The sequence below is a fragment of the Pithys albifrons genome, chromosome 8 (assembly GCF_047495875.1).
Source record: "Pithys albifrons albifrons isolate INPA30051 chromosome 8, PitAlb_v1, whole genome shotgun sequence".
Taxonomy (NCBI): domain Eukaryota; kingdom Metazoa; phylum Chordata; class Aves; order Passeriformes; family Thamnophilidae; genus Pithys; species Pithys albifrons.
The window spans coordinates 20,611,670-20,635,054 of record NC_092465.1 but is presented as its reverse complement, the minus strand read 5'-3'; the positions used below and the strand labels follow the sequence as shown (position 1 = coordinate 20,635,054).

Here is a 23,385-nt window from a genome sequence, read left to right as displayed (position 1 = left end):
TCTACTTCCAGTATTCCAGATTTTGGCAAGGCTCTGCCCTTGGATGATTTAAACTCTTCCATCAGCTTCCTGTTACTGCCAACACATTCTTTGCCTTCTCCTTGGTCACATGAAGGTCTATTTCTCTGTCCTTTTGCTTTTCCTCTTGTCCACACCATAACACCTTTAATTTCATAGACGCTTTGGTAAATTTCTCTTCTGCTTTCTTTTTCTTGACTTGTAAGTCTTCCAAGCTTCAAATGTCAGAGAGTGCTGGAAGGGATGCCTCAAGCACAAATCTGTAAGGCAAAGACCACACTTTTTGTTGTGCTGTCTCTCTCAAATGCCAAAGCAGGGAGAGAGGGAAGAGCTACTTAACCCAGGGTTTTAGCCCACCCCTTTCAACACCTCTTTTCAATACTGGGAATCCTAAAAGGGAAGTTTGTTTTTCTTTTTCAATATAAATCTGTGCAATGGAGATTGCTGGTGACTCAGTGACTGCTGCACAGGGCAGTGGTGGGTCAGTCAGCTCCAACAGGTTCATGCTGGAGGTCAGAGATTCCAACAGTTTCAAAGCACACAGACAGACAGCTCTGTGCTCTGTGACTCCCTCAGTTCATTAGAAAACCAACCTCGCAGAATTGATTTAATGAGCTAAATCACCTCACGAAGATTCAGCTAAATTGCACAACAGCAGACCCAGAAAAAAATAAGACAGTACATGAGGTGTAGATGGAATGAGAGAAAGTAACAGAGCTGAGAGATCACCTGGAACAGTTTATATTCCTACAGGTATTCCTGCTGTTTGAGAATGCATTATGATTAATCAGCAAACAAGCTTTTCTTTCAAAAAAGCTAAATGGAAGCCTGTAACATCAAACATTCTTCTAATTCATCCCAAAATGCTATGCTCTCTCTGTTTATATGTAAAAGGCAGAGCCACTCCTTATAAATTAGCCAGTCCTCACAGATATATTTAAAATTCATGCAGTGTTGGCAGTTTTGCAACAAAGCACAGGTTTTCTTGGGAACAAAATAGTGTTACTGCCTCCCTAGTATTGCTGTGTGATACATTTCCTGCTCTGAGTTTCCTTACTACTTAAAAATGCCTTTGAGATAATCACAGCAACTAAAATAAACACAGATCCTAAAAGACTTTAAATACTGGGGACTTGTGCTTCTAATAGTTTTTACAGAGGAATTAACTGTTTAATGAAACATCATATGAAACTGGTAACAAAAAAACCCCTCAAGCAAAAAGGTTTAACAAAATCTTTCAATCTGAGCACACAGTATCAGTGGGGAGAACACAGACTATTTCCAGATAAAGGTGGCAGTCAATAGAGATTAAATATACCATGGTCTCCATTCTCAGTGAAGAAAGACGATGAACACAACGAAGAGATTCACTGAAGACTGGCTTGTTGTCAAAGGAAGAAAGACCCCACAATCATTAAAAGCTGTTGTTACAACATGGTATAGTAAAAAGGTAAACACAGCAACACTTACCAGATTCTTCCACGTGTTGCAAGCACCTGGGTGTTTCACAGGCAGGAATTCAGCTGGCAAGGGATCAGGAGAACTGGATGTCCATGTGGGTCCTCAGATTATCAAGAAGAATTCAAGCATCATACCGAGGGATCCTGAGTTACGAAGTCCTAATGTCTCCTCATGTCTTAGCTGAATCCAAGACCAAGACAAATCTATGCTGGTATCCCAAATCAAAATGGTCTTGACATGGAGATAGTATTGCTGAAGGCCCATATCTTATCTTTTTCTTCCTTGCAAGTTATCTTCACATCCTTAGTTTTGATACAGCAAGGTTTTAAGGGGGCACAAATACTGGGCTGTTCCACTATAAATGGACATTTTTGAAGAAATCTGCATGCCTGGACTTCAGGATTTCTTGATCTTTGCCTCCCATCAGGGATTGAGAAGGTCCAAAATATTTGCATGGCTCATGAGTATGACAAGATCAGAGCAAAATGTTAAGCCTTATTGCTATGCATACTAGGTCGGGAACATGTGGAGCAAACAACCAAACCTGGCTGCACACCAAGATTTAAAACAGGAAGATGACATCCAGTCTCCATAGCTCCAGGCCAGGAGATACTTGGTATGGACAACTGCAAAACTCTGTAAGGAAGCACCTGGAAGGCTGCCAAAGTCACCTAGGGCATAGCTGCAGCAAGAACACTCACACTGTAATGGGCTGCATGGAGAAACCACTGCCTACTTTAACTGATAAAAACCCAATTCACAAAGTAAAATAAAACAAAATCCAACACACGCATATATGCACTTAATAGCCAAAAAGGAAAATAACAAAGCATGAGATCAAAATTGATATTGCTGCTCCAGAATTATTCATCTTGTTTTGTACACATCACTCATCAAATACTAAACACTTCAGACCTTCTAACAAAATACTCAAAACGAGGTAAAATATCTGCATTATTTTACTGCTTATAATTCAAATAACATAGATGGTCTCATGCAAGACTATGCACACTAAGCATGTGAGTAAGAAAAGATATTTAGGTTTGAATGAAGTAAGGCAAGTACCTTATAATCTTGATCTGGCAACATGTTGAGTAAGAAAGTCACCATCTTCTGTGGAAACTCGTATTTTATTGTCCAAAATAGTAATTCTTCTAGAAAACATTTATGCTTCAAAACATCCATGATAGATTGATCTGCATAAAAGGTTGGAGCAGGGTATGTATAATGTGGTAAGTATCAAAACAATGACAGTGCAGTTGCACTCATATAAAAATTCAGGAACAAAAATTTACAAACATCTCAGTGCATTCTGTAAATAACTTCTTTTAAACACTGAAAATGAACATGACCAACACTGCACAGTGTCAGAGTCTCTAACAATAAAAATGACCTCCCAGAGAAGCCAATAAGAATTCTCAGTACAGGTCTAGCACAGAATCCAATCTTCACTGACCACCTCACTGTAACAGCTGCACTGATTATAATGCCCCACAGCAAACTGCACAGCACTTACACAGCCACTTAACAGAGGGAAACACTGCAGACTACTACTTAAGTTAAAATAGCAAACCAACAAAATAAGATTTATGATGAAGAGATGAGTTCTGTAACCTAAGAGCACTTTACAAAGCTCTAAACAAGCTAAATAGATGCAATAATGTATCCGTTACTCTTTTTTTCAAAGCCATAGATATATTTATTGACCAACCACAAAGTTGTTGGTTGGGGGATTTTTACCATAATTAGATAATTCAGCACTAATTCTTTTCTCATCTTTCCCCATTCAACTCCTGGCCATTCACTCTGCCCCTTACTCATGTTGACAGCAGATCCCTGTGGGGGACCTATGTAGGAATCAAGTCCAGGATCTTTCCATTCTGTCAGCTGTGTTTTCAAGCAGATCAGTTTCCTGATTGCAAAGCTGCAAACTGACCTTTGCTAGAATAAACTGTTTGTGAAATTACAGCTTGACAGAGCATAAATCATATTAAAACAGTTTTTAAAAATACTGAAATATAAAGACTGATTTTTTCAAGAGGTTGATTAGTCATGACTTAAAACCACAACAGGTATTGTTCACTACAGTAACGTAAGTAAATACATAAATAAGAGAACAATATTACTTCTCTATACCTGGAAACCAATTACACCTGAAGATACATAACCCCACACACACAATCCCACACTCCAAAGGGAGCGCTCCCATCAGCACATGCCCAAAACCACTTCAGCTGAACATCACCTGGCCTTAAAGACTCATGTCTTCACTGAAATCTGGCAGCTTTTAGAGACTGTACTGGACAGCTTTGTGCCTATTCTAAGGAGGACAGGCATCTGTGCTTTCCCTAAGCAGGAATTACCTCCATTTTCCATCATTATGAAAGGTCAAAGTTCCCCAGTCAAACTATTGATTAGCCCACACTGAAATTTTAACGTTCTCAAGACTCCAGCAAGCCACAAAAGGGCCAGAATATGCTTTATTCAATATATTATACAAACAATGACATAAAAAATTACCTTCAGTGAGTCATGAAGGGTATTTTAATTTAAAATATTTTGTAAAGCATTGCACGTCACCTACTGCAACAAGTAAGATGATCATTTGCGTTCTGTTCCTTGTCTCATATTAAGAAACTGTGCAAGTGCTGAGTGCCCGGGACAGCCACACAGACTGACGGGCTCTGCCCACAGGTCAGACAGTACAGGTCGAGGCACGTGCCAAATGCTCCTGAGTGCCAGCACTGGGCACGGAGACACGTGACACAACACCTGATCTCGCTGATGGGCAGCTTTCCCTGACATGCACCACACTTGAACTGTGCACATCAAATACTTTATGCAGCAGTTTCAGGCAGGGACAGAGGAATCCCTATCGACTTGGACCTGCTACAGAATTTAAGTAGGCAGAATGCTCTTACCCAACTTGGAAAATTTGTCAGGAACACTAGGACTAACGTTTCCACTCTCATGAAAAGTATCACATGATTTTAAATTTCTTTAAACAAATAATGAAAAAAAAATAGTGTCTGTGGGTTTAAAATTTCATAAACTTCTTGTAGTTCAGATGGATGCAGGTTTTAAAACAAAGTAAAACAAAAATTCTCTCAATACTCAGTCCCATACCTGTATCAGTGAACTTCAGCTTAAAACTGTGTTTTCTTTAAAGAAACCTTTTATTCTTTTTTGGTGCCACAAAAGACCTCACAGAGTGGTGTAAATATCCCTCTGGAATATGAGACTTAACACTCCAAGATATCCCCAGTATATGAGTCTATGAAGACAATACCACTGAAAACCTAGGATGGGACAGGGAGTCTGCTTATATGGAAAAGGTACATCTGTTTTTATTCAATACTCAGTTTTCTAAAATTTTCTTTTCATACTCTTATTTTATACCCTATTGGACATAAAATATGAATACTGAAAACTTCAGAAAACTCTTCGATATTTAATAAAAACAGATACTTACCCTTCCCCCATTGGCAGACTCCCTCCTCTGGGGCAGATATTGGGAGAGCTATCAACACCATGAGCACAGTCCATGCTGGGATGCCTCAGAGGGGGAAGACTACAACCCTGGGAGGAAATCAAATGTTGAATTCAAGTATCACTTTGCCTGAAATGCCCCTGCTGATACTGATTTTCTGATCAGGCAGCTCCTAAACCTGAACTTCCTCCCTGCCTGTTTCACATCATTAGTTCTTATGCATGAGAACATCAGTACTTTTTTCCTGTGTTACTTGACTAACTCATCTTTTAGACAAGCCCCTAAAATGCAAGTAAGACAACTTTCCTTGGATGTGTCTACATTTCCTGCCTTTCTCTGAAACTACCACCTCTTTTACATTATTATTCTCTACCACAATCTTTCACACACCATTTTGAAGATCATCTTTTAACAACACTATTGCCAAAACATTTAGCTCTTTTTTCCAGCTCCCTAATCTTTCCTTAAATCTGAAAATACTAGAAACAACCTATCTTACTTTTCTTACTCCTCACATCTTCATACCATTTTACTAATTCATGAACCTTTGTGTTTCCAACTGAAGCTCCAAACCTTCACTCCAGAGACCTTCCAGAAATTTTATTCCACCTTTCACCACAGTTTTTTCACTCAAAAGTTCTTTTCTCAAGGCTTGCAATTCTTTGTGCTTCCTATGTCATTCTCCTCATACTTGTATTAAAAAATAAAAACAAAAAAGCGCCTTTTTTACCTAACAATAGCAGTTAAATATTATAATTTAAATCCTTTTTAGCACAAAAACATGTCAAGAACAGAACAGACTACCTTGTCTCTAGTCTATCGTCATTCTTGAACTAAAACTTGCACGGACCTCAATGTGAGTGCTGCTGACATTGGAATAGAAATTGCACGGAGGACCAATTTCAAGCTAGAAAAACAATGGAGTGGTTTCAAGGGAGACTTTGTTCAAGTATTTTATCTTAAACATTACTAGAAAATACAGAAAGATCAACCAGAACCAGAGAGAACCATTCTTTACTGGCTGAGAACACAATCGTACTGCACAGTGCCACAATCAAAAGAGAACGTTAAGAACAAATACATCAAACACTTCCTTGTCAGGCTGTATTGCAGCCTTGGCAGCCACACAGTGAAAACTGGATGAATTTTTGGAGGTCACCTTACAACGCGAAGGTGACTAAATGGCCAAACAGAGTCCCAGACAGTGGTCTGGGAAATCAACTCAAGGGAAATCAAAATTGCCAATTACCAAAATTTTCACTTGCTATTCTTTTTAGACTTGGCTATGCTTAATACAGCACTATTGTGCTTGGGAAGTGAATGAGTATCCCTGGATAATTTTTAAGACAGATTTAAAGCAAATATGATAAACTGAGGTCAGTACTTTATAAATACCTTTGGTGGTGCTGCTTAGTTTCACCCTCTTGCGCTTTCCCACACCTTGGCTACCATCCTGGTCCTCCTGGGGTAGGAGAAGAGTTTACAAAATTGATAATCTTATACTTAGAATCTTATTGCCAAGAGATGGTATGCTCTCAAAATTCTGGTTTAACTACCAAGCTAAAACAAAGAAGCCCTGAATATACTGTCTTATTAGAAAAATACTTTTACTGTTTACAGGAGCCATGGACTGTGCACAACTCGTTAGAAAAAAAATATTAATTTTTTTATTTGCGTTTTTACCCCCTACAGGCAAACTTATCATCTGCAAGTTCAGACATATTCATCTATTTCATTAATTTTGTAAGGTTACTTGCTTTAATTTCTGAAACAGATGGCTATAAAAAATCTTTAACACTATATTTCTTACTGTTCCACATCCAAGGTTTTCCCTTATCCATCTGTAGAGTTTGTGGGGTTTTGTTTCCTAAAAAATATCAGCCAACATATTGTATATCGAAGTTGGCAACACAATTAACTAGACATTTTTTTCATCAATGTAGATTTTTGGTGCAAGAATAGAGTACTTTTGATACTTTTAAAAGGCCAGTTCTAGTTGCTGGCTCCCTACAGAATAATGGAAACACTTTACACAGCCGTTTGTCATCTGAAGCTTCCAAGGCACTCCACAAACAAAATAGCAGAGGTTCCAAAATGCAATGCATGTTAAAAACATCTCCACCACCACTTCAGAAAATCTAACACTGGCTGTTATAAAATAATGTAATATTACAGAACTACATGAAATGCTGCATAATCTTTACTAACAACAGTAGTCCTAATGAAAGTGTGGATATAAAGTTCCTCACTGGAGCTAATACAATGAGATATGATTACTGCAGGTATCTCCTGTTGAAAGTAAGTAATCAATATCCTTCTCCAAGGATATGGGAAATGTGATGCTTTATTTCCCACCTTCATCTAAATGATAAAGAACCCCAATCTCAAGAAGTTACTATTCTTCCTTGGGGAGAAAGATCCTCACATCTAAGTGCTGACCAAAAGAATGGTGTAAATAAAAGGTCTGAATTTTCCTATCCTTTCATTATCTTCATCTGAAAATTCTTTTTAAGATGGACACACATTTGAACTGTTAGGCAGCCTGGGTCCCTGTGAACACAGACTACTTTGGTACTTCAAACAGAAATGAGTCAGTCGGTTCTCTGATGTTGCATTGCCCACTCTTCTATCAGAGGTGCCAAGTCCTCTTAGGAAAAAAATCAGACTTGCTGCGATGTTATTATCACCTGCAGGACTCTGCAATTTAAGTTGTAAAATATCTTTCCTTCCCTGAAAAAAGTTAATTTTTTATTTTATAATCTTTTTCTTAATCATGTTCTGCTTGACAAACATGAACTACTGAAAAGAAAGTCCAGTCCTTTTACCCAAAAGTCAAAACAGACTGTGCAGGTGGAAGGCTGAAATGCTTATTAGAAAAGTGAAGTTACTATACAGATGAGAAAAAGGTGATCTTGTTTTATGAATTCTCTTCCTCTGTACACCCATGTGAGTTACAAAGAGCATTTACAGGTTTTTTTAATGTCTTATTGTACATCTTAGGGCAGAATAAAATCATGTCATAATTAAAGAAAAATGGCAAGAGTACAGTTTTAACTGGATTTTCTTTCTCTGGTATTTAAGATGAATCTACAAAGGTTAATGTTCTTACCAAGACCTAATGGTAGCATTGTTTCACAGATGGAACACTAGATAATAAAATTTACATAGACTACAAGTTAGAGCAGCACTCCTGCAGAAAACTAAACAGCCTGAAAAGTTTTGCATAGTTTAGCATTTAGTTTCACTTCTACAACAGTAGATGGTTCTAAGCTAAAAATTAATCTGCAGGATGGCTATTATTTCTCATGTTTGCCTTTGTGCAAAAGGAAAAAAAAGGTCCTGTCTGAACCTGTCCTCCTATTTAAGATGTTACGTTCCAAGGAATCAAATAAAATACAGTCCATAAATGCTTTTACCACACTGAGGAATAAATGTTTTTATGTCTGATCTCTCTTTACATAATTTAAAGTTTGTTGTGTTACTCTACTAAAATGACTGCTAAGGCTTATTAGTAGAAATTATGTTTTAAATAGTTCAGAAAAAAAGATGAGAATGAATTTGATAAAGTACTCCACCAGAATTTAATCTTCCTCATTAAATTTCACTTATTTATTACACCTCAACCTAAAATGAGATTTTCTCCTATTTGCTCCCACTCAATGTGTTTGGTAAGAAAGGTCAAGTCTACACTTGGGAAATTGTCTACAGAGAAATTCTCACTGCTGCTATCACCAGTTTAGCTGGATTCTCAAGTGCCAAAAACTGCTAACACCATTCACAGCATTACATGATCTAAGTTTGCTTTAATCAAGTCCAATTTACTTGATAGTGACTTCTGAAATACCTATTTCAGGCAATATCTAAATTCAGGTTTCCTCCGCATCACAGACATAAATTAAACTGAAACACTGTTAGCAAAAAATAAGGATCTTTCAAGAGGTCCTTGGTCAATCAAAGGCATGAGATTTATTCCTCTGTATCTCCATTATTTCTCATTCTTAAAATGGGGATAATATATGGCAGATAGAAGAACAAAGGCTTGTGGGATTTGGCTGCAAGCACTCTCTCCATTTAATATTCCGTTGCAGTTCACAATAGTCTTTAAAAACAGTCTCACCTCATCTGAAGAATCCCCTTGTCCTGATGCTGCCGTAGCACCTGCTAAACCTTTTGAAATAAAAAAATTCAGAGATTCCTTTCATAAATCTTATACTGAAAAGACAGTATTTTATGATATTTAATTAGCCAGTATGAAATAAAACACTACATTAATCTTCCTTAAAAGATACAAAGCAGTGGACTGAGAAGTTGGGAGTAAGATTTCCAAACAATACAAAATCAGGGATTTGCAAGTACGTTCCATTGCAGAACTTCCATGTGCCATGTCAAAGGGGACTGTTTCTTTCAGAAATTCAAAAAAAACTCTGATGGCTTCCAGTGATCAAAACGAAAAAAATCCACAGCACCCTTATAAGAATAGGTGACAAAATTCCCCTAGGAGCAATTTCATCTTGCCTACTCAAATTCCACTAACGCTTTGGCTGGAAAAATGGTGCTTAGTGCATTAACAACAGCAAGTTAACATGTTTAGCTTTGTTGATAGAAACAAAATGAATCCTGGAATCTGGTAGTGCAAATAACAGGTGTTTCCTTAAGTTTCATTAAGCTTTGGGGTTTTTAAAAATAAACCTAAAGAAGGGTTTAAACTAAAATCATTAACAATCAAGTCTTCTCTTAAAATACTTTTCTACACAAACCTTGAACAGCCAATGTGCTTGTTCCAGCTCCCTGTTCCTGCAGACCACATGCAATTTTGTCCTCAGGAAATGCCAGTCCGGAGCCTTTCAGAGCAATGAGGTACTTTTCATGGCTTTTCTTTGTACATGCATTCTCTCCAACACCTTGAATACACATAAAAAGCAGCATTAAAGCACATCAGCAGCTACTTGGTTCATATACTTCATATTCTATATTAACAATCTAAACAATGTTTTAATAAACGGTACAGTAACACAACTAAAAGCTAAAAAAGTTTTTCCAACTGACAAAGTGAAAGCCAAAAGGTGGGTAACTTTCTCAGTTCTTCCCCTCCAAAACACAGTTTTCTTCCTAACTAGGTACTCCATATGTATTTTACAAGCACTACCACCATTAACACTACAGAAAAAAAACCCCATGTGCTTTGATATCTCAAAAAGCTTGGGTTTGGACATGAAGGACAGGGACCTACAATTGCCAATGGAAGAAAAGAAACAAACCAACAAAAACCACAGCACTGGTAATGCAGCATCTACAATTTCTAATATTTGAAGTTTTTCTTCCAAGTTCAAGTTTTGACAGCTGGAATTAACAGATACTATTCATAAAGATGTTGTAATTTCAACTGTTTGATGAAGCAAAGTCACACTGCATGCTCGGGATGTGAGGACTACAAAACCAACGCATTTGTTACATAAGGGAAAAAAAACCTTTAGTGAAGCAAATTCTATCAAGTGTTTAAGGAAAAAAAGAACATGAAGAGCATCTTTGTGGCTGTGCATCTTTTGCTTTCAAAATCAGAAGGGCAGGTTTTGCTCTAAAATCCCTTTCTTTGCCTTCCTTACCCAGAGACTGTACCTTACAAGACACACATACTCTCTCTACATTCCAGGAGCCCAGATAAAATGTCTTACTTTCCCTTCCCTTTCCACCTTTCTATATCAGGAAATCCCTCCCATATAGGAAAAGGGAAGTCATTAAATTACTCCCATTCAAATATTATTAAAGAGGAAGGAAAGAATAGAGAGAACTGCACCTGAGGCAACTTAACTAAGTGTTTCTCCTTTCAAATAAGCATTTGGAGATTGCCTGTTCTTCAACTATCTGCTGCCCAAGCCAGTTATGGCAACTTAAAACTACAGTAATTACTATTTGTTCCATATCTATGCAAAGGACTCTTAAAAGACACTTTTTAATCACAAGAAAATAACATGGAGTTAATTCATACCAGGTGGTTCAGAATCAGTAGCGACTGGCCAACATTTTCAGGTTACCTGTGATTTGGTACAGGATAGAATAAATAATGAAGAGGGGGCAATGTTTACAAAAAAAAAAGAGATGAAAAAGGCTTTGCACAGAAGTGCAGGACAGAAAATGGCCTTTTGCCATTCAGGACTCCTCTGGTAGCCTCTGTGAGAGCAGATCCCAAAACAAGTTAGACATATTCTACTTTGAATAATCTTGATATGCCTAATTTGGAGTACAGAGCTACGATTTCACTTCACTTTGGAGAAGGGATTTCTTATAAAAACTTTTTTTAAAGGATATTTCTTTAAACAGTTATTTGGGACACAGAAGATCACAGGTTTGCTCTTACAGGTCTTAGTAACAAATGGTTTTAGTCTCTCCTGAAGCTCACCCTCCTATCAAAACAAAATATCCTTAAAAACTTGTTTTTCTGTGTTTTGAGAAGTCAAAAAAACATGCAAACACTGAAGTGACAAACAAAATTTATGCACTCAATTTTTCATAGTTTGAAAATTTAATTATTAGAAATAACACAAACATACCAGAGCTAAGATCTTTGTAGAACTGTTGGCTAGTCAAAACCTGGGTAAGAACTGATCTCATAGCTCCTCCCATTTTGGTCAAGTCTTCTAGAAAGGAAACATGAGGCTCCAAAACCTGAAGGATTTTATGAAGGTCTTTCTCTGATGGCAGATCAAGAGCTGAAAACCACACAACAAGAACTTTTGATGTAGATGTAATGTAATCTGTCCATGACACTCACAAGCAGAACAGTTATGACCACCACAAATGGAAATAATTTATACATTCATAATGCTCTAAAATTCACACATACGAATTCCAAATTATATCTGAATTCATTTTCTGGAAGAGCTCAACACAATGTTAGGTATCCCTTCAAATATGCTTAAGCTCTCCAGCAGACAATAAAATGAAACGGCACAGCCAGGCAGCAATTCTGTTGGGACACAAACTGCAGACAGCATTCAGGGACTGTGTCTTCAGACTGCACGGCAAGAGACAACAGCATTGTGAGACATGCCAGACACACACACATCTAAAACGTACCAGGCTCATTATATCCCTCTCTTAGGTGCTGAATAAGACTAAAGATGAACTGTGGAAGAACTAATTCTGACATCATCAGCAAGTCTTTCGGGACACATGGAACATTTGAATTTGATTTAATCCGGTGTCTTTTACAAAACCTATAAAACAGATGAGAAAAACGTTAGCCAAGCACAGCTCAGCAGCGTTAACATATAACAAGAAAATCATTACTTTTTCCATTTTTAAGAGAGTATATTCTTTTACATTAGAGGTGGTGTGCAAGTGGTGTTCTGAAATTCCAACTACTGTGTTCAAGCCCATTCTGATTCTGAGGCCAGCAAATTATAAAGGTGCCATTTTTTATCCCCTTCTCAAAGTTCACACATCTACCATCCCAGTTCCTTCCCATATATGTTAGAAGTATCTTCCACTGAACAATTAGAACAACTACTGACTTTCCTCTCCAAACTAACAGTTGGAAGCTGCACCAATTCTTCAGGTCCTCATTCAGATAATGATATTTTTTGTCTTTTGACATTAACAAAATCAACTTCCAAAGGCATAAGACTTTGCAGGATCAGTATTTATTTCAAATGTATAATAACTAAGATTCACTTATCAAAGGGTGATGGGAATTCACTGCAAAAATTGTGCAAACTGTTTCATTTAAAAAGAAAATCAAACATTTACTCTTTGGAGAATTCCTGCCCAGTAGCAGATGAGGTTTGGCTAATGCACAATGACGTGATGTGGAGCCAAACCCCATTAGGGCAGACAGAATGATTTCCCACTGATTTAGCAAGAGCCTGACTCGAGAGAGACTGAATACTTTTCAGCTCTCAATCTATTTTTAGAAAGGGCATTTACCAGCATCAAAGAGTTACTTAGCCATGTCAAAAAAGATGCTAACAAAGAATAGTCTAAAAATACATCATGAAGAGTAACCTTTACTGGAAAGACTCACTAGATTTTACCACTGACTTTTTATCACAAAAATTCAGAAATTCATACAGCTTTGTTTGAATATGAAAACTGTTCCTAAAACTATTCATGTCTTCACTGTATTTGCTATGCCATATTTTCCAAGATTTCCAGCCTGCTACTTTTTAAACCATAAGTCTTTCTTCTTTGAGGACCACTGAAGAATCACCTTCAAGAGAAGAAGAAATTGAAGAAAGCCATGAAGCAAGGATCTGAATATAGGATGCAAGAAAATAAGACCAAAAAAACCATGATGCAAGTCCAGCAACTAAGATGACAATTCATAAGAATGGCTAGCAAATTCCCAAGACTAAAGATTAGGAGCTACTCCTCTGCTCTTTCACATTAGAAACAACACTTTTTATTAAGAAAAGGTACAGAAGGACGGTACTGGCCAGTTGATTTGTGGCTTACATACACACCCTTGGGGGAAAAGGGGGCCTGACAGAAAGAGTTCACTTCTGTCTTCCACTTTTCAAATTACACTCACACAAGTTACAAAAAGTATTCATTTTTTTCACTCTGGTCATTCACTTTTGTGTCACTGAACTGCTAGAAATCACAGATATGGCTTGATCTATGCTGCAATATGGAACTTTGTATCTTAAAAGAAACTGGTTTCCCTTTCACTACTCTTCTTATAAGAAGAGATCAAAAGTAAATACTTAAAAGACATACCAGGAATTACTATGCAGTGTGTTCTAAAATCCACCATCCCCTCATATATCTTATGTTCTGTCAAAAGATGTTTTCACTGGTTATGATTGCAAGTAGGGGAGGCACTGGAAGGAAGTGCACAGGTGAAGTCCCTTTGAATCCCAGCTTCTGCTAAGCACAAGGCCTCTTTCCACAGAAAACAAGCTCTGCTCTCCCATGAAGTCCACGCCAACATGCCACCCTCCCTTGAAATTCCCAAGAAAGCACTATCAAATTATAAAGCGTGCTATTCATCATCATCATGATGACCATGGCCAGGCTTCACAAACGCGGATTTGGGCAGGGCTCTCCCCACGTGGGTGTGCCCTTCCAGCCTGTACAGTGGATGTTTTAGGTGAGGCACAGCGTGCACAGAACTGGCCCCACCATTTAACTCCTCAGGTCCATCTGCCACGGCTGAGCGAGCTTGGACAGTGACAGTGAGTACCTCAGGACTAGAACCTACAGCCCTCAGTATTCCCAGGAGGGCTCCCATCCAAGTACTGACCAGGGCTGACCCTGCTGAGCTTCGAGATCTGACGGGATCGGGTGTCAGGGAGGCATTGAACTGCCTTCATTGCCATATTCATACAGATTCTAAAAAATCAAGAAAGAACCCAAATTCTATTCCCTGTAAAGGAAAGTTCTCTCATTGTCACATGCACAAACTACAACAGGTCCAAACAGGGAACAATTTCCAGATAGCAGAAACATGAAAGCAGGAATATCAATACCATTTTACAGGAGGAACCACATTATTTTTATGGTTCATAAAGCACTCAAAGCTCTATTGCCTTTACAGTGTTATTACCAAAATGCCAGACAACAACTGGCAAGTCTTCCAAGTTAGGACAACAGCTGTTTTAACTAAAAACGAGATGGAACTCCAAGCTGTACAAAGGAAGAAACAAGATGAGACTTATACAGGCCAAAAGATACACCTGTGACAAGCTTCTTAGTGGGTTACACGACCATTGGACAAAGCTATTTCACAGTCATTTCCTCAGTGAGAATGCCAGTTCATTAGCCAGAGATATTCAAGCTCTATCTCACCAAAGGTCTAACATGGAAGTACTAAAATACAGGTCCACATGAAGACAAAAATCATAATCTTTTTCCCTTATTCTCTTCTCAGATTCAAAAGTGTATTTTGGTTTTCATTTTCTATGCACTGTCCTACCCTAGAAATCATTTTTTCACAAAAGGGTATGGCTCATTTTAGTAAAAGGGAGGAATAAACAGTAACCTGCAATTAAATAAAAACTGAGCTTGAACAAACAATCTCATTCACATGACTTCAAACATAATTCTGAAATTTCTTATGCTGCATTAATATCTTATTTGCAAAATGTAGAATATAGTTATAATGAACATAAGCAGAATTAGTATTTTCCAAACAACCTTCATGTCAGACTTTGCAGATTCATTACATTCTTTCCTACTATATCCATCTTTAATAGTTCCATTGTAAATTTCTAAAATGCATTTTAGAAGTGGTTTCAGGCAAAATAACTCCTTCCTTTTAGACTACAGTTCTACAACCCAAACTAGGTCACTCCTGCCACAATTCTGTCTTCATCCCTCTTACTTGTTGCAGCACTGGCACTTGAGTGACCCTGTGTTAAACCAGCTCAGAAGTTAAGCTCGCAGAAGTTAGTTACTTTTAAATATATATAAATTCATTGGGCCAGTTTAAATCCAACAACACTGAAAGACCTGTCTCCTTGGAAATTATTCTGAAATCCCCAGATCATTGTGCCATCACCCCTTTCTCTGTTCACCTGACAGGGAGCAAAACACAGAGAACAAAAAAGCCGAAACCGCAAATGCTGCAGAGCAGGAAACGCCATCCTGGCCCAGCAGCACATCAGGTGGATGGAAGGCTCACTGTGAAACCAACTCCTCCACTTCAAGGACAGTTTTTAAACTTTCTCAGTTATCCCAGCAGCTGATAAAAGCCTTCAGTATCTGCCAGACCACACCTTTACAGCTTTTGATCAGTCCTTCATCCACTGCATCCCACAGTGTCTCAAGTTTCAGTTGCATTCCAGAAACGTGACATAAGTTCATGCACACACAGAGGGACTATTTTTACCCTCACTTTTCTCTCACTATTTTGTCCCCTGCCTCCCAGCGTTTAGAAGTCATTTGTTTTAAGCTGGATCATATGACTGTCAAAAGAAAGCACTCCATTTTCACAAACTTACAGTACTACGGCACTACGAGTACCTGACTCTTGACAGAAGCTTTTTGGGACAAGGATCTGGAACCCAACTGACAGGACCCAAGTGAAAACTGCTGGAAATCAATTCCTAAGCAAAGAAAGTAAACCTCTGCTTCATTCTTCGATTCAGAAATAACAAATCACACCTAAACTGAGCTTTTATTTAAAACATAATACACATTTCCCACTGCACACCATACCATGACCGTCATCATGCAATGTTTCATACAGTATTTAAATAAATTTTGCAAATAAGAATTCAACACACAGTTTAAAAAAAGTGAATCCATGTGGTACTGACTTCAAGGTCCAAGGAATGACAGCTCTTCCACTCTTCATGAAAGCTGCAAGCACAGAGGAGCTCATTCACAAAGCTGATACTTACATTTATCCTATTAGGGACTCTGACAAGAAGCAAAGCCAGCTGAAAAGATGTCAGACTAACCCTTCTAACCAGAAAATCTCCAAAGTGCAGACACCAGAGTCAGTAGTGGAGGGCAACAAAACATAACAGAAGAACTAATGGCTTCTCTAAAAAACCAAACAAAAACACCTTCAAAGGACACCTTTCCAGGCTTTAAGCCTTCATGACAAAGCTGGTTAGCCAGGTTAGGAGTCTAAAAATCACAGATTGGGCTCTTAGAAGGTATTTCAGTCCTTGCAGAACAGCAGGAAGAGAGGCAGTGAGTCACCAGAAGCTCCTGTGGTGCCCAGGGCTACACTGAGCAGAGCAAGTGCTCCAGTTCAAAGAAAAAGTAGACAAAGCTGCTCAGCAGAAGAGCATTTCTATTGTCCTCTGTTAGTCCTCAGACATAAACATCTTGTGTAGTAGATAAAACTACAATGAGTTTCATCTGTATACAAGTACACACTATCAATCAGAAACAGCAGACTTGGGAGCTTCAATCCAAGTCTTTTTTGAGGAAAAATAGAGTGAGAATGAGAAGGAGTGGAACTCTGAGAGTTGGAGCTGAGCCAACGTTTGAACGGACCCACAAAGTACTTGAATTTGAGCATTTTGACAGACAGCAAAACAATTCAAGAGTAACACAATCTTCTGCTGCAAAAATACTACCTTTAGAGAAAGGGTGTGTGCTCTGGAACATAATTATTGCACTGTAACTGCATTTAAGTACAGCTTACATTTACCTAGACAGATTGAAAAGCCTCCATCTACCCACAATTTGAAATATATTTGTACAGTAACAGACACACAGTCAGTTAACTAACAAATATAACATCCTGGCTCTTTGGCACAGGTTTTTCAAACATCGCAGTGATTGTAAAGAGAAGCCCTTACAAGTTAAAAGGGCCTCAGTTATCCTGTTAATGGCAATATTAGGATTCATAAAATTATGTTAATTCATCCATTTGCATGTAATAATAGAGTCTTCAACAGGAACTGCAGCCTTTTCAGTTGAGAAAAAACCCAGTACTTCTTGAAGGACCAGTTAAATTTAGTATATCACTGTATTGAAGAAGGCATTGACAAGAACACTCTTCAAACTCAACTTTAAAAAGCAATGTTTATAAAGGTTAACATTAAAAAAGCACACAAGAAAAATATTTACATTCAAAATTCTTCTGCAGCATGAAGTTTAAAGGTGTCATCTTCCCACACACTCCCCCAAATATGGACCTAAAGATAGAGGAACTAAGACACAATCTACATTCTAATTCTGGATGCTTAAGTTAATAATATTTAGTTCTGATTTTGCAGAGTTCTTAACAGCATTCACAAAGCAGAATTCCCAGCTGACTTCAGCAGTAGGTCTGAAAGACAAGCGGACAGCAAATAGAGTATCTGGTCCTGAGCCCTCAATAGAGACATGTTTGTGTGGCCCTTCCCAAACCATTTGAAGTTCACATACAATCTCCAAGACCAGTTGCTTTCAGAGTCCCACCAATCACATCCACCTTACAGGATACAGACAGTACATCTTCTATTTAAAGAACAAAAATCAAGTTTTCAAAGCAGAGCTAACAAGAATACTTCTGGCTAAGAAAATTTTCCCAAGAAAATTTAAACAGGTCAAACATATGGCCTGTAGTATCTTGACCCAAATACTTCATCTGATACAGTTCTAAGTGACTGCACAGAGCCAGACAAATGTAAAAACAACCTTCATTTCTTCAGGATTTAAGTCGTATGTGTGAATTTTAATAAAAGCTACCAACTCAAGCTGAAGGTCAGGCCACCAACAGACAAGGTGCATATACATGTAATTTGCAGTTTTCCTAGAAATTTAAGTGTCCATTTGTTTCATGCCAGAGCTATTCTCAATGCAGGCGCTGTGCAGAAACAGAGATCCATCCTGATGAAGGCAACTGAGTTCATTATTTAGTCCTTGTTACTGTAATAGCTATTAGCTCAATGTAAAGAAAATTCATCTTACTGTTTTCAAAGCTTACTACCAGAACCAACAGAGAAGGTCATCTAAATGACTGTTATTTGAGATCACCTGCAGCTGTCAGATGCCATTCCAGGATTTTTTTTAAATATAAAATTCCTGATATTCCACAAGTGATAAGGAAGTATGGCCTGAAATCTGAATCAACCTATATTGTCATTAAGAAAAATGTAAGAGACAATAGTTCTTTAGGAATGTGTTCCTAAACATACACCCAAAATCATGTCTATTCCATTGCCAACAGACCCATGGACAGCTCTAAGTAGCTCAGATAGGCACCAGACAAATAACACTCCACCCTGACATAGCAATCTTAGCTGAAAGGTCCACAAAAGGTATTAAAGGACCTTTAGAAGTTGAGGGCATCAAAGCAAAGAACTGAAAATCAACAGTCGTTAGCCCAAATCTAAACAAGACTGTTTCAGAGACCTCCAGAACATCAGCTCTTCTTAAGTTGTATATATACCAAGGTACATAAAGCAATAAACAAGTCATACAATAAAGAAGCCAATTTCAGGCAAGGCAAGATAAACAGTTATTGTATGTTGTGAGCTCAGCCTTCAGACACTGTTGTGTTCTTCAAATCGGACTGGCCCTATCAGCAAAACCTTTAGGGTAAAACCATCATTTATTTCAAGTTTGTTCAGTAACTACCACAGCAATAAACTTCTAAATATTTCTATTTATGTATATTGATGTGTTTGAGCATCTTATTGATGACTTTGAAACAACTGCACATTATTCCAGAGCCATGTATAAAGTACACAGCATCTAGTCAGGCCACAGCTCTAAAGGCAGGAATACAATTAGCACTTGGCTGTTAACCATCTGGAACACAGCAACTAGTGCAGAGGCAGATGTAGTCCTAATGAGAGACATTCTTAAAGGAAATCAAGTCAGGCAGGTTTGCGAGCTGACTGTATAACATGATGGACTTAATCAACATGCTGATCTGAAATTTCTTTTGCTTTCCAAGGATAAGACCTAACATGAAGCTCTACAAAAACTACTGAATGTTCCTGTGGTATCCTCCGGAACAACACAAAATATTGGGCTTTATGTGCAGGGGAGGCATGAAGGAGAACAGAGGGAATCAATTATCCATAAATGCTGTGGTCAGTATGATTTCCAGTATGAATTCCTGTATTTCACATGTGGATGATCGTGGTGGAGTTTTTGTTCTGAAGATCACACCCACCAGAAGTACATGGGTATGGACTTATCCGGACTAGCCAGCACAGCTCAGTCTCTCCCTGGTAGCCCAAAAGGCTTCAAAGGCTGAAAAGCTGCATGAAGTTGATAGAGATGCTACTAAATGCCATTTGTACCAACTCAGCAATTCTGAACACAGATATTCTTATGTAGTTTCATAAACTTAGAGGGTACACTCCTTGGCTATCTGTATGGTCTCAGCCTGTTGATAAAATAACTTCCTTGAAGAAGGTTCCAAAAGAGCACCCTTCCCTTTTGGAGGTTGCAATACCAAACCCAGCCCAGGTCCTGGAGAACTGAAACCTCATTTATTGCTGAACAACCCAATTTGTTAGTCACACTTGAAGGGAGAAGCTGAAGTAGCAATATGTTATTTGTATGCTGAACAGGTCATTCGTTGTTTGCAAGACACTCCATAAAATGATCACCTAATACACTTCATGCCAGTAAAACGGTAATTACCTGTATGTCCCTGAACCCAGCCACAAGCAGATCTAACTTATTTGATCTTAAGCAGATCACACTGACACAAATCAAAATGATAAAAGAGACTTTTCCTGATGAACATGCCCAGAATGCATCCAAAGATAACTAGTATTAGCTTTCTGAACAACAAGCTGGCTTTTTTTTGTCACTCTATTTGTTAAAGTTTTCACAAGTCTAGACCACAAAAATGGTCCTTTACCCTTACTTAGCAATAGAAATTAAAAGAAATAGAATATAATCTCCCATAGCTCCCAATCAGCACAGCAAGGCAATGAAGTACCTCTGAAAAGGACTAAGATAAGAAATCAAGACAGATGTAGGGAAAGAATTATATGGGGACGGAGCAGCAAAAGTCATCAATTTAGGTATCTCCCATTCAAAATTAAAATCATTCAATAAAACTTATTAGGTGCAAACATTTTAATGCACTGAAAAAACAGAACCAATTCTAAATGAATTAAAGCAGAAAAAAACCCTAGATAGGCTAGAAATGAATAGTATACTTCTCATTCTTGGCAGCAGGAGGAGCTAAAGAGAATTGTCCACCTCTTTAATAAGGGATCATGGTAGACCCAACAGATACATCGGTTCCCAAGAGAGACATAATGAATAAAAGAAGAGTAAGAGAGAGAAGTCTGATCCAGTGTGTAGCTCAGACAGGATCTCCATAAAACCTACAGTGATTGACACTTAAGACATGGAGCTAAATGGAAAGGTAAGTAGGGATCATTGGAGACAAGACTGCAGAAAGCTCAGAGCCAGGTATCTCAAAATGCTTTTGAACACACAGCATACACCATCTGTAACAATTACTTTTCTTACAATTACAGGACCTTTTACTCAATAAAGAAAACAGCTCACTGTTGTAAGCGGAAATAGATAATGCCTTAGAGCCTTTGATAAAAATTATAAGAGAAGGCAACACTCGATGTCAATGGAGCCATTGGTTGCCGTAGCTACCATGAAATACACAGCAAATAGCAAGGCAAAAGCCTGTTTAATGAAATTCTTAACCCAGCTTTTGGCTTTCAGGATATGCAACCCTTGATGGAGATATTATTCTCGTTGCACTGTAATGCAGCACTAAACATCTGCTTCCCACATGATTAATTTAACAAGTCAACACACAGCGAGGCACACTCTGAAACAGGACACGGGGAACGCAATAGCCCAAGTGAAGAGGCTCTCTGCTGTATCAGGTTATTGTCTACAGACTTAAAGGGGAAGAGAGCCACAGAAACAGGACAGTACTCACCAGTGACACATTACTGACTAGTCTGACACTTATTATGGCATATTACTTTCTTCAAGCTCATTTCATAAGCTACAGAGTTTCACTATAACACAAGACCATCTCCCCAACCAAAACCACTTGGGTCTGAATTTTCCCCTGTCCAACTGCATGGGGTTTTCTTTCTCCAGCAAAGGAACTCGCCTGAACTATGAGCATACGTCTACCATGAATGCTTTAGAACTAAAGATTCTGCCTCCTTCAGAACATTATTAATTATCTCTGAAGGAGCTGCATTGGCAAATACCTCGATACCATATGGGAGACAACTACAAACTATTTTCACCTACTGACATACCAATGGATCTTAAAATCTCTTCAACCTTGCCACAGCTAGTCACATTTACAAACTTGGATATTTCCTAAAGTCTACATGACATTCTAGTGTATCAAACCAACTGCAATTAACTTTACCATCAAAACTACTGACATCTGCATGAAAATCAGAAGGCTCAAGAGTGTGACAATGATTTTTCTAAATCAAACGAGTATTAGACAAGGTACCTAAAGCAAATCAATATCCACCTATTATGCTGTATTTCAGCTTGTTTTTATAAAAGCATCAGAAACAAAAAACTAACTATCTCTAAAAAGCAAATTACATATTTAATTAGTAGCACAAGATTAAAATGCACATCCTCATACTGCAGACCAAACCATCTCTACATTTACATTAGCCACCCTAAAGGCAATGAAAAGATATTGCAGATTCCAAACTGGAGTTTTCCTTTATAGCAGAGCAGTTAACTAAGACTTTCTTGGAAGTACTTTTTGAGATGCATCAAATAAATAAACTCTGAACATGGAAACCAGATAACAAGAACCAAGAGAAACAAAATAACATTACTATATTATTCATATACAGTATCTATACTAAATTTTATCTAAGCAGACAGATGGTAGATAAAGTTCATAAGTAGGCTCCACATTTGATTCCCTTGCTATTAATAGAAACCTGGGCTGTAGGGCCAAGGTTATATCGGGCTAGACACACTCTGTTTTCTTGGGTATACCATGCAGGACTCCCAACTTCAACATGCAAAACATTACCTTTGCAATTGTGCAGCTGATTTGCATACACAAAGTTAAATGACTTTATCTAAACACGCTGCATTGAAGCAATTCAATAGGTTCGCACACGATGTTTTTATGTTGGCTTAAGCTTAATTTACTCTGTCTTGCATAGCAAACAAACTTTCTAGTTCACTTAATTGCAATAGCTTAACATCAGTTCTTATCATCATAAGCAGCAGTGACCTTATGTTAAGTGCAGACACCCTATATGCTGTCCTGTATTTTCCTCCTCCTATGTCCACAAGGAATGGAAAATCTACTGTTCAATGCTAAGTGTTGTTTCTGAACACACACTATGCAATTCTTTATGATCAAAACTCCTGAAGGGTCCTACCTCACACACAAGACAATTTACTTTCAAATTCTACCATCAAAGATAGTAAGTAGGGTAAATAGAAATGAGGAGAATACCCTTACTCCTTTGGGGTTTGCATCTGTTTAGACTGCAAATTTAACAGGATCTTTTATTTCTTCTTTATTAAACTATCTTCAAAAAGAAGACTGTTTAAAATAAGAAAAGACAACTGTGAAAGCTATAAACTCTGGGGTGAAAGCAGTATTAGAGGTAATTTTTAATATTCACCCTAAAATAGTTCAATTTGTCTGTGCTTTATTAAAATCCTGCCACTAAGAGGAGCCCTAAGTCTATTCCACAATTAACAGTGGACAAAGTGACGTTAAATTTTTTTCCTACTTTTCAAGATCAAGGGGAACTGTTACTTCAGTGATACTGAGAAAAACAGAACCACCAGAAGTTGAAAAAGAACAGATAAAGAATAATTTCAGCAGTAGCCACTTGAAACCCCTGAAGACTATTGCAACCAAAAGGAGGAAAAAAATCCTTCCATTGGAGGAAGTCTATCAATAAGAGAAGATTCCACCCAAAAGAATGAATACATGATGAAGTCACATACTATGAGGGGAAAAAAGGGGAAAAAACCTGAGAAACAAAGAATGAAGCCATCTCAAGGCCAAGAGCAGGAGA

The 23,385-nt window shown here is 38.0% G+C and overlaps 1 protein-coding gene across 4 annotated transcripts in view; it reads right to left on the bottom strand.

Annotated features, from left to right (window-relative positions):
* Positions 1-23,385, bottom strand: part of UBR3 (ubiquitin protein ligase E3 component n-recognin 3) — a 102,285-nt gene that overhangs the window by 77,244 nt on the left and 1,656 nt on the right. For 2 of the 4 annotated variants that reach the window (XM_071562891.1, XM_071562892.1), the window contains exons 2-7: positions 12,044-12,183; positions 11,518-11,676; positions 9,727-9,870; positions 9,087-9,136; positions 6,365-6,431; positions 2,545-2,675 (exon numbers count right to left, since the gene is read on the bottom strand). In XM_071562891.1, the coding sequence (XP_071418992.1) occupies positions 2,545-2,675; positions 6,365-6,431; positions 9,087-9,136; positions 9,727-9,870; positions 11,518-11,676; positions 12,044-12,183 (691 nt within the window). Of the gene's footprint in view, positions 1-2,544; positions 2,676-4,951; positions 5,059-6,364; positions 6,432-9,086; positions 9,137-9,726; positions 9,871-11,517; positions 11,677-12,043; positions 12,184-23,385 lie in introns of those variants that run through there. The other 2 variants (XM_071562893.1, XM_071562895.1) reach the window with 2 other exon arrangements.